This window comes from Lipophrys pholis (genome assembly GCF_963383615.2).
Source record: "Lipophrys pholis genome assembly, chromosome: 9".
Taxonomy (NCBI): Eukaryota; Metazoa; Chordata; class Actinopteri; order Blenniiformes; family Blenniidae; genus Lipophrys; species Lipophrys pholis.
In genome coordinates, this window is record NC_137639.1 from 20,772,310 (window position 1) to 20,784,519 (window position 12,210).

The 12,210-nt window shown below is 47.0% G+C and overlaps 1 protein-coding gene across 2 annotated transcripts in view; it reads right to left on the bottom strand.

Annotated features, from left to right (window-relative positions):
* Positions 1 to 759: 759 nt before the first annotated feature.
* erfl3 (Ets2 repressor factor like 3) overlaps positions 760 to 12,210 on the bottom strand; it is a 49,908-nt gene continuing 38,457 nt past the window's right edge. The window contains exons 3-5 of one of the 2 annotated variants that reach the window (XM_080471680.1): positions 4,129 to 4,244; positions 2,828 to 3,963; positions 760 to 2,112 (exon numbers count right to left, since the gene is read on the bottom strand). In XM_080471680.1, coding sequence (XP_080327806.1) covers positions 1,423 to 2,112; positions 2,828 to 3,963; positions 4,129 to 4,244 — 1,942 coding nt within the window. In that variant the 3' untranslated portion in view covers positions 760 to 1,422. Of the gene's footprint in view, positions 2,113 to 2,827; positions 3,964 to 4,119; positions 4,245 to 12,210 lie in introns of both variants that reach the window. The other variant, XM_080471679.1, reaches the window with a different exon arrangement.

Sequence of the window (12,210 nt, forward strand, 5' to 3'; positions counted from 1 at the left end):
CTTCTGACACGTGTTTACCACTCAAAATAATCCATTTAGAAAAAATCCTGAATCAATCACATCATTAAAATGCTATGGTTTCTTTTAAAATGTAACTTTTCTTCAATAATTTCATTTATAATATATAAAGATAAAGTCTGTATGTGTGTTATTAGAGCTCAGCTTGCTCTTTTTTTTACATGCTATAAAAACAAGGCATAAAGAGGCAGTGTGTGTGTGTGTGTGTGTGTGTGTGTGTGTGTGTGTGTGTGTGTGTGTGTGTGTGTGTGTGTGTGTGTGTGTGTGTGTTTGCTGGTTTAGTTTAACACTATCTATGATTGTTAGACGAGCTCTCGCTGGTGAAGGAGGATTCTGTGCTGCTGAAACTTCAGGGTAACGATTTTCTGCTGGCTGGACGCTGGACGCTGGACCCCCCCCCCCCCCCCCCTCACCCCCCCTTCACCCCCCCTCCTTACTCGTCCCAGCAAATCCCTCCTCCCCATCGTGGTCCCCTCAGAAACTCGTCTTCTTCATCCTCGTTTCCTCTCCTCACATCTCCCTGGGGTAAAAATAATTTCAGTGTGTTGATATTTCAACAGGTGGTCCGCAAGAAAGAGAGGGGAAGGACAGAAGAGAGACAGACTGAAGGGTGTGTGAAAGTCAAAGGCTCTGAGAGGACAGTGCACCAGAGAGTCAGAGAGTCTGTGTATGAGCGAGTGTGTACAGTCTTGAGTTGCAGTGCTTTAGTCCCATTCACTGTTTTTTTTAATAATTTTTTTTCAGTTCTTACGTTTGTGTCCGTGTGCATGAATCCAATAAACATACAGCAATAGGCTTCCCTGAGTGGAGTGGGCCAGGTTTAAGAGTCAGTCAGTTAAACACCCAACTGCCCCACTGTTCAGTCCAAGACAAGGTTTCCTTTTTTCACAAGGGATTCATGGGATACAGGCTTCACTCAGAGCGGCTCTCCTCCCGTTGCTCGCTGCGTGGGTTTCAGTACAGGCACTTAAAGTCCCGTCTTCTTGGAGGAAAAGTGGGCGTGCAGGTCATCGTCCCCGGCGTGTCCCCTGAGGAGAGTGCTGACTGGCTGCTGATGGTGGGCCTGAAGGTGGGAGAGGTGCTACTGGGACGGGTCGTCCAGAGCTTCACTGGCCAGGTGGGAGGGGAGTGTCGGGTCGGTGCTTTCAGCCCTGCTGCAGTCACTGTGCCTGGTGAGGGTGAGTCTGTGGGAGGCCTGATCCAGAGAGAGGACTGCTGATGAGTTGAGCTGTCTTTGAGGTGTTAGTTTTGTGTGTATGCGTGTTGGACTGTGCTCTCGGGTCACTGAAGGTCTTGGGAAGTCTGGTTTGTCAGTGCGGGAGAGGGATTACAGAGGAACCATGTACATACTCCCGTACAGCTTCCTGTGCTGCTGCAGCAGTAGTGTAGGAGCTGAAGTTCTAATCAGCAATCTTTATTCTCCAGAGAGAGCTGTGCCGTGGCACGGTGGAGCTCGGCGCTCACCTTCCGGTGTGAGGCCAGCGGCGTCGTTAAGGAGCCTTCATAAGCCAGCGGTGGAGGACTTTCTCCCTCTCCGCTGCCGGTCCCGTCTTCATCCATCTCCATCCGTCCGTTGCTTTCCCTCCCCTCTTGTGGACGCACCTTTTTGTCGTCAGACTCCTCCTGCGAAGCCTCCATGCGCTGGTCTTCGCTCCAGCGCCTCTTGAAGCGCAGCTTGAGAGGGATACACTTGGTCTGGGGAGCCCCTGCCGAGGTGGTCTGAGCTGGGGGGGTGTGGCTCTCTCCGGGCTCGATGGGTTCAGTTTTGAGGGTGGGCAGCACCCGGTGAGCGTTGGAGTGTATGTGCTGCGAGGTGAAGAAGGGCATCAGGCCGGGAGGAGGAGGAGCAGGCGCCTTGAAGACGTCTTCATCCAGGTCCTCATCGGGGTGGGCCTGATGTTGGCCCGAGGCCGTGCCGTTTGCAATGTGGTGGTGGCGATGATGATGATGACGGTGGTGGTGGTGATGATGGTCAGACGCTCTGGAGTGCCGAGGGGAAAAGAGCGCAAACTCATCTCTTTCGTCTGGATCTTCGTCACTGATGTCAGTCACCTCCACCTCTTCCTCTGACTCGATATCGGAGATGGGCTCCACCTGGACACACGGCAGAGACACGAGGAACACGTCATCGACTGTGAACTACTGAAATCTTTAACCAATCAACAACATGAGACACTTCTGAGTACTGCAGACAGAAGGTGGGAATACAGTTGAAACCTTTTAGATGATTTTAAAAGTATTTGGATTTAAACGCTGAGCCAATGAAAACAACTTGAAGAATTGCTGTTAGTTCTATAAGTTACTGTCCAATCTTTATTGAGATATTTTATGTAATGAAAGTATCTTAAAATAACTTCCAGACAAAGAAGCCATACATGAAGCGATATATTTTAACTGTATTCTGGTACCATGATCATTCAGTGCAGAACAACAGTAGTAGAGTGGAGTTTGCATGTTTTTCCTGTGACTGTGTGAATCTCTCCAATAAGAGACATTCTTGTTTAATGTTTTAGTGTCTGTGATTGTTTTTCTGTATTTTCCCTGTCAAAGGTTGTCATCCTGTCCAGGTTGGACTCAATCTGTAATCTGTGCTGTGATTGGACCCAGTTCCCACAACACCTAATTTAGAGAAATCCTCTGGAAGGTGCTTGTTTTTTTTAAACAACATGAGTATAAATATTGGATCTGCTCAATGGGGCTTATTCCCAGGTGAAAATTCTTCACAGGGTTTTATTTATTTTCTAAAAGTGATACATTCAAAAAGTAAGTTTGAGAGCCACTGTGGTAGATTATATATGTGCCTGTTTACCTTTATCTTGGGAAGTCCTGCGCTGTTGAGGGACTGGGTCGACGACGATGCAGAGATGACGCCCGAGCCGCCGGCTGAACTCAGGTCACTGCCAAAGGACAGCGAAGAGCCGAAACCCGAGGTGGAGGACATGGACCCGGACCCCGAGCCTGAAGACAGCGAGCTCTGCCTGAGTTTGCTCTGGCTCTGTCCCTCCCTCTGCTTCCTACCCAGGGGGGGCGGCTGCAGCTTGAACTTGAAGGGAGACATGTGCGGGGGCTCTTCGCCAAGGTGGAGGGGGTGATGCATGGGGTGGGAATGGGGGTGAGGGTGAGGGTGGGCAGAGTGAGGAGGGTGTGGATGGTGGTGGGCAGAGTGAGCCAAGGATGGATGGTGGTGCCGGTCCCCTCCCCTCTCTCCTCCTCCAGCAGCGCGCTCCACTCTCTCCCCCCTCTCTGAGGCCAGCCCGGCCTTGTCCGCGGCCAGCCGGTGGGGCTGGGGGATGACGATGTTGGGGTACTGGAGGAAGGCTCTGGGGCTGAGGCCGTAGTTGTACACCGACTGGGTGTGTGCCTGCAGGTAGCGCTTCATGTCCTCTGGGTTGAAGGAGAAGTGGGAGCCTAACATGGGCGACAGAGTGGGGGAGGGGGTGTAGGGGAGGTGAGACGTGGGAGTCATGGAGAGGGCTGGGGACAGAGGGGGGGCTAATAGGCTGGCTCCTCCCGGCCCCGGCAAGGGGGACACGGGGAAGGGGGACAGAGGCTCCGGGTGGATTCGGTGTCCTGTGGGGCCGCGGGAGCCCGGGTGGCCCGCAGGGTTACCTGGCCCTCCGTACATACGAAAGAGCGTTTCATGGGACAGGCGGGGATGGATGATACTCCTGTAGCCTCCTCCTCCTCCCCCGCTCACACCCCTCTCCCCCCTCTCCTCTCCTGCTCCCGTGTTGCCGTCCTCGATCTCAGAGTTGACCGAGGTGCCGTCGCTGCAGTCGCTGACGGAGCCTCGTGCCATCCGCCGGGCCACGGAGCTGAACATCCCGCCGGGGCTGCGCAGGTCCTCGTTGGGGGACAGGACCTCAGAGGGGGTGGAAGGAGGGAAGCGAAAATGGGTGTCTGCGCCGGTGGGGACGGGAGGGGCGCTCTGAGGAACGCTGCTCCCTGTCGATGTCATGAGAGGGGGAAGAGAAAGAAGAGAGGGAGAACAATGAGAACTTAAACTGTTTTCCTGTATAATCCGGTGTAATCATGCTCACCCACTGGGCGATTAAGAGATATTGAGACATGCACAGACACACAGAAAGAGAATAGACTGACCAGGCTTACCAGTGGAGCCCATGTCGATGAAGGGGTAGTTGACCAGAACCAGTTTGTTGAAATTGAACTTGTACGTGAACCTCTTGCCTTTGGTCTTATGGAGGATCCTCTTGTTGTAGTAGTATCTGAAAAGCAGCAGAAAACAGATGCGACCGGTGTAAATATGGCAGTAAAACAGGCACAGTGCTGACACAATTATTCATTTCTCAACTGAACATTGACTTTTGTACTATTAATGTCAGACACAAAAATACCTAAGGAGTGTTTAACACCATGTGACAAATCAATCTGTAAAATACAATTTGGAAAAACATGTAAATGAAAAATATTTGCAAACGCTGACACATACGAAACATATTTACAAATACACAGATTACAATAAAATTGAATGAGATTAAAATGGGGAGACCAATACACATGTCAAACAGTTGCTAAAAGTATTTCTAAAACAACCAGACATGACTAAACCCATAAAAGAGTAACACAAGTAAAATATGGTGAAAATAATTAAAACACTTAAGAATACAAAGCTTAAAGCTACTTAAAAGTTGGGGAAGATGAAAAAAATGAAACAAAGCTGAAAGAAACGTAAAAACATATAGGAGATAATGTAAGTAGGCAAACATTCAGGCATAATGCTGTGATATTATAAACCGCAAAGCCAGAATAAAAAGGCCAGTTTCAAATTTCCATTTAAAAATGTAAACATTACCAGCTGGTCTCAGACCAGCAAAAAGTTTTTGTTTTGCTTTAAGGAACAACTAAAAACTTTATAAAGAATCTGAACCAAATGCTACATGGTCACTTTCAGTATGGACATACCAGTGATTAAAAAGACGCTGCATTAGTTGTTGTTTATTTTGTACACCATCGAGAAATATAAGCACAGGGATGTTTACATCACTGAAACTTCCAATTTAAAACGAGGACTTCACGTTTCGTTCCCGATGTTATTACAGCTCGCACACAGAAGCACACATTCTAATAAGCACGAGTCTTTCATGCCTCCACCCATCATAATAGATATTAGAAAGTGTTGTATGACATTTGCACAAAGCAGACACAGAAAGGGGAAGGGTGGGGGAGGAGGAGGAGGAGGAGGAGGAGGAGGGTGAGACAGGGAAAGAAAATAGATAAATGAGAAAGAGAGGATGGACTGAGCAGCACGGGGATGTTATGTGTGGAGATAAAGCAAATGAAGAGATCATAGGCGACTCTTAACACGGCGGTCAGACGTGATGTTATTTTGAGCCCAAGTGGACGGTGGAAGCAGCGGGGTGTGTGAGGAGTTTATTTCTTTGACGGTGGTGAGAAAACTTAACGTGTGAATTTTAGAAGGATGGCATCAAGGAAAAAAAGTGTCTTTCAGTTCTGATGTCAGACAAGTGTGACACATGGAGACATATTTAGTCTTTCATTTTGCTTGATGGGCCTATCTCTTTATGTAACCGCAAAGCAAAGCCACCAATAATTCAGCCCATCTTTATCTGTTTATGTAATGGCCATTCTCTCCTTTTTTTTCCTTTTTTTTTTTCTACGCTTTCTCTCTCCCATGGCTCCTGCCTACATTACAAGGCTCCATTTTTATTAACCTTTGTCCAGCTACAGCTCTTTATGTAACATCTCTGCTTTCTTCCCCAGATCCACATCCACTTTATGTAACCTCTAGATCTCTGACTGCCAGCCCTCATACACCGAGGCAGACCGAGCAAAGAAAGAGAAGGAGATGAAGAGTGAGGAAAGAACAAAAAAAAATAAATGTTTGTCCATCAGGGAGGGAACGGGCTGGTGTGCGCCATACTCACACAAACTACCACCTATCCTTTCAACACCACCCCTGGCTGTTAAACACGGGACTTACCCAGACGGCACTTTTCTCCTCATGTCTGCATGCCTACCTGCTTTTATCGCGCTAGATGCTGCTTTCCCTTCCTCCAACATGTGTCTGCTGGCACAAGTTAAGTGATGAGTGCTGGCAAAGATAGGGGCTTCAGGGTATGTAGGTAATGTTGAGTTAATCAGAGCCCATTGACTATCATTACACTGAATGGTAGTTATCTAGACGGCGGTGTGTGTGTGTGTGTGTGTGTGTGTGTGTGTGTGTGTGTGTGTGTGTGTGTGTGTGTGTGGGGAGGTGTCGCCCTTCACCCTCTCTTATTATGCTTATTACACAGACTTGTTGGACCGTTTTTACTCTGGGAACAGACTGTTGCTCTTTTTTCGCTTGTTCTCCTAAACCCCCCCCCCCCCCCCGCCTTTATCCCACTGATACCCCCCTGTCTCCCTCTCCCTCTCATCAATCCACCTCCCCCTCTTTATCCTGACTCTCTCCACTCGTCCCCTGAGGCAATGGCAGGGGGGTGAGAGAGGGAGAGAGAGGGAGAGACAGGACAGGCCTGCACTGTTGAAAACATTGTTTACGCCAGGCACAAAGCAGCATGTAATTTCTGCTCTAGGGGAGACACTCACAAGGGCCAGGAGAGGAGGGGAGAGAGGCAGTTGGGAGCGAGGGGACGGACAGAGACAGGCAGGCAGGCAGGAAGTCGAGCAGAATTAAAAACCACAGCAGGATTGTGATCGAATTAGCCGACGATAAAAAGTCAACAAGCTGTGCTGCAGCCTGCATGAGGGTGCAAAAATAAATGAGAGTAGAAAGTCATGTGAAAACACACATTTCTGTTACTCAAGAGCCCCCACCCCCCTTCCTTCAACCACGCCACTTACTAAAGATGCCACCTTGCTGTCAGTTTATTAGGTACATCTAACTGAACCAGCACTATCACAGAACAAACCGAGTGACACTGCCTCCACAACTTCCTGCTCGTTGCTAGTGTGAAACACACAAATAACAAATGCTGTAAATAGGCCTTTGTGCCAAGCAGCACTTCAATCTGTGAGATCGCGAGCAGGGTAACGCGATGTAAAAGCACAAACTTTTCCACAGACGTTCGTCCACAGCAGGTTAAGCCTCATCTCGTCTGCCCACTGCCACACAGCATTTCTATCAATCACAGCTGATCCTTTAAAAACTGAACCAAAACTGTGCATTTTGTTTTTTCGACAGAAAAATAAAAGCCGCTGGCCTTTTTTTCATGGCATTGTTGTGGTTTTTTTGCAGCATTTTCGCATCTAGTTAAAATGTTTGCACAATACTGTAACATTGTACCTCCTAGGTAGGATAGCCACAAGTTATTTCAACTCCTTTAGGTTCCTATTAACGGGGTTGCTGAGTGTGAAAATGGCGTAAACACACAGGCAGATCCCAAAAGCCAATAATATCACTGTGCTGACACATCTGTTTGAGGCCGATGGCAGTCGGCTTGCGGGGAGAGTTGCCAACTAAAGTTTTGTGTGTCTGGAAGCATGAACGCACACAAACACACCCGCTGCTAATGCACCGAGTGTGATCCTCATAGTTGGAAGCAGACATCAAATTTGTGGCCACTGAAGCTGTTCGGAGCACATGGTCGCCCATTCTTTCTCTCTCCCCCCACCTCACCCCCCCTCCTGCGCAGTCATACAGTCAGACGGTCTTTGAAGAGCATTTGAACTCACATCAAAAGAGAAGAAAGAGATTCTTTGAGTGCCTGTGTTTAGCTGCCTACCGCACTCACTTTACACGCACAAGTGTGCACAAACACATGCACACACGCACCACCAGCACTCTGTCCTGTGCCATGTTGTTCAGGCTCACTTTAACACACGCCTGCTCGTGTGCCCCCAAAATGTAACAGCAGCTTCATCCCGCTCCTTGAACAATCAGTCTGGATTTAGAGTGAAGCTTCGAGAGAAGCAGAGGACTCTCTTTATCAGCTCAGTCGATACTGTGACTGATTTTAGGCCAGGGATTAAGGTTGCGACCACACAGACGTGCTGAGGTCCAAAACATCCCCATCAAAGCAGAGAGACCCACACACCCACACACAGTGCAGAACTAATCAATGGACAATTAAAAACTACACTTTGAGTATGTTTTGAAGCTTCTACATGGGAAATAACACAATACTTTTGTTTAGCGGTGCATTATTCGAGCGTTAACAACAACAAAAACTTCTAGTGAGTCTCAAGTCACATATTAAATCTTACAAAAATATTTTAAAAAAGGGGTATAAAATTGGAAAGGTTATGACTCAAGACAAAAAAAAAAAAAAGAGAGAACTTTAATTTTAAAAATGGTTCTCTCGCAGCCCGTCCAATGGGATATGACAACATTGTTTAAGTGACGACACATGTTTTAAGTCTCTACAACACTGCTAAAAAAAGATCGAACAGGGCAACAAGAACAAACAAAATAATGATAATTTAGGGTTTTGATTCATTTCATTAAAGTGGGGGACATTTGCAACCTGACCTGTGACTTTTGGTGCCTTGAGAGACTTTTTCTAGATGTATATCAAAACAGACGAAGCTTCTGATACATACAAACACACTTTAGCCAGTTAGGAGCATTAAGATATGATCTTAACCTCAAAGATAACCACAACTCAGGCTGAAGGTTCTGTCCACTATAGACAACCCTTTGTATCCCCATATAAGATGACATATCTATGATATTAATAATCTTTGCCAATGTCCCTGCTCTCACAGGGTGTGCAGTGGAAACGTGTTGAAGCAGCCCCCGTGCATGTGTGTGTACAGCCTGTGCGTCGCCTATTGTCGGGCTTTAAATAGGAGCTGACTGTGACAGGAAGTTGGGATTACAATACTCCCCATGCGTCCCGTGTTTATTTTCTGCCTCTTTCGTCAGCGATGGTTGTTACACACACATCGCAGAATGATCTTCCCCTACTCATCTGCGCACACACCAGCTGCTCACACTCAGGTGTGTGCGCTCGTGCACATGATAAAAGCCCTTTTTGTAGAGGGTGTGATGAGGGTTTAGTGACTCCAAAAAGAAATTGAATGGGTCTGACAACTGACGCATCACATGCTAATGTTCTATGTATGTGTGTGTGAGGAAGCATGTAGAGTGTATAAAGAGGGGGATCTGGTCAGGCTCCGATTAGGCCGGTCACATGCTCTGTGGGCGCGAGTATGTAGTCGAGCACACTCTGGCGTGTGCGTTTATGTGCGCACAAGTTGTGTGTTTTCTGCCCCTCATAGAAAATAGAGGCCTCATTCAGTGCGGGACAAAGACTTACAGACAGTACTCATGTATAATGAACACATACGTGCTGCACATACAGACAAAGGAGAGACAATGCGCACAAGCGTATGGTGAACATCGAGTCCGGCAGTGGCCCTGTCCCTGAGTGCTCCCTCTGCACTTTCTAACGGGCCCTGGGTGTTTCCATACAATGCGCCGCTGTCCAGAGAGACCCTCTCACCCATAAACATGCCCGGCCAACGAAGTGAGTTGTAGTGGGTGCACATGCAGCATGTTTTGGAGATCAGTTGGGTTACTTTCAGTTTCCAATGATCACTGGGTAAAAGAGACATTACCCCATCGTGTTCCTCTATCAACATCAATTCATGACAAGTCTGTATCAGATGCACATTCTTGTGTAGTCTCACAATAACACAATTGTATTATTTATGTGTTTTTCTCTTGTGGCAATTTTCCAGCTGTGCTGGCCCATCACAATTACATGAACATTGGAAATGAAGCAAACACTCCAAACATATGTGCAAGCAAGCATGCTAGGGCAAGGGGCCTGCACAATAGTACATTTGTGTATGTGAATGTGCACATGTGCGGTGTTGTTAATCTTTGCCAGCTGTGTGTGGCAGTCCCCCCTGACCTCTGACCACCATGTTTTGAGCCAACCAACCCTGGCAGACGGGGGGAGGGAGGGAGGGGGGTGCCTGGAGGTCTCCAGGTGCCGGAACCTCTTAGCGTGATTATACTCATTAAGCCAGCACTGTGCAATAGATGATTGGCAACAGGCCTCATTTCCCCGGCTCTCCTGTGTAGATCGGTACGACTCTATTTCACGAGATCAAGGCAGAGGTGCAACATTATTCATTAGTGGGCATTTTTATTTTGTCATCCTTCCATGCAATAAAACTGCTGCAGACACTCACAAAGTGTCTCCATGTTTGCATTCATCACCTGAAACAGAATGCCGACTAGTACTGACCTCAACTATCAGATGCATTGATCATGAAGGATCTTACACCTGGTGGCAGACAGGCTGCAGGGGCCTCTTTGTGTCAGATATTTTGTAAATACCTGATTATGATTAATTTGGCAGTCTTTCAAATGTGCGAACAAGACTTAGGGCATTTTATTGTGATTGGTGAATTTCTGTGCAAATCAGAAAGTTGCCCATTCTTGTTGACACAAGCTTCCCAGTGGTCATTCCAATAAGTGTTGGACTGGCGACTTGAGCAGGGTGTACCCTGCTTCTGCTCAAAGAACTTCATTCATTCATCCATCTTGCCTTCTGCTTTCTCCACTTCAGGGTTGCGGGGAAGAGTAGGGGCAAAGGTAGAGTAGACACATCCATCACAGAGTAAACACAGAAAGACATACTCATTGACAAGAATCATCAATTAGCCTGAGATGCATGTTTTTGGACTGTGTGAGTAACAGGTAACAACCGACACACACCACCTTACTCACACACTCAGAGTGAGACGACAGTACCAACCACCACAACGCTGCAAACCCAAAAAGGTACAATGATAATAATAATAATTAAACAGCAAGACATTCTAACCTCTTGATGTCCACACACACACTTTACATGCACACTCTTGCACATAAAGACACTTGCACAGTGTGAGTGTAATCCTCTCAACAGGAGTGGGAATTTCACAGCAGTCGTGGGAGCGGGAGGCCAGGATGACGCATGGGCCGAGGCTGCGTCCCCTCAACGGAAAGCCGGCACATACGCACATGTCTGCACACAATGCAGCAGTCCTGATTAAGGGAATTTCCACCATGTGCATGGCAGACAGGAAAGGATAAGATCACTGAGGTAAAAATAATAATTACAAAGGCCAAGTGATAAAAAGAACACTTCAAAACAAAGCGTGCCTTTTCAAGTATGTGTGCATGTGCATGTAGTCTAATTGCCACATGCCAAGTGTGGTCTCCATTATTAGCAGACTCCAGCTTTTCTTCATATGAAGGGCACAAGGTTTTCCTGCTCCCCAGCAGTTTACTCCATATGTGAACTGTTACCATGCACATGTGTGGTTGTGTGCCTCTTTTACAACTTCATAAGTCATTAGTGCTATTAATCCTCTCCTCACATTACTATTGATGCGCGTGTCGATAGGCTTCATTTCCAGCGCCTGTACGGATGAAACATTGAAAACAGCTCAGGTGTCAAATCAAATGACAACCTGGACCTGGTTGTGTGCATGTTTGTGCACCATTTCATTGACTGGCCTTCTCACTTCGAAGTGTGACGCACCTCTACTCACTTCAAACCCTCAAAGTGAGACAAGCTGGCTGTAAGGAGGATGGCTAAAAATGTCACAGAAAGTGGATGGAGAAAGTCATGAGAAAACCTGTTGATCAGCCACTAAGGCCTGCTATATACAGTATAAGCACTTACTGCAGCTTAAGCTCCAAATCTGTTACAGCTCCAGAGGATGGAGGTCCTATAAATAAACAGGCTGACCACAAGTATCCCGATCCGCATTTTTTTCCTCTCTAATTCAGGAATCCTAAATCCAGATTGCCAGTCCGAATGTTTGTGTGCGTTACGTTGTAGTCCGCGATAATTCCCTCTGTCCGCACAAAACCCCATGTGTAACATAGGTGATCTTAATCTCACCAGTGTATAATGAGGGTACACAATCCCTTCCAGCGCTAAATTAAGTCACTCAATGTATTTTCCTCCTTTGATGGCCTGTGCGACTTTCTTTAAAGTGCTTAGCCTAATCTTGGCTCTGTTTGTTGGTTTACAATGAGGTGGGGACTCAACGCAGCTAATGAACTGAGATGCGCGTGTGTCCAGGGGAACTCAAACGGGAACTGTGATCCCTGTAACATGGACATTGAGGAGTTTGATATAAATAATCCAGACAAAAAAAAAACCAATTCAATAACAACCTCCTATAAGAAATACTTTCAACTTTGTTCCTATGAAAGCCAATCGAAAACCAAGATGCAGATTTGTTTAGTTTAAAATTGTT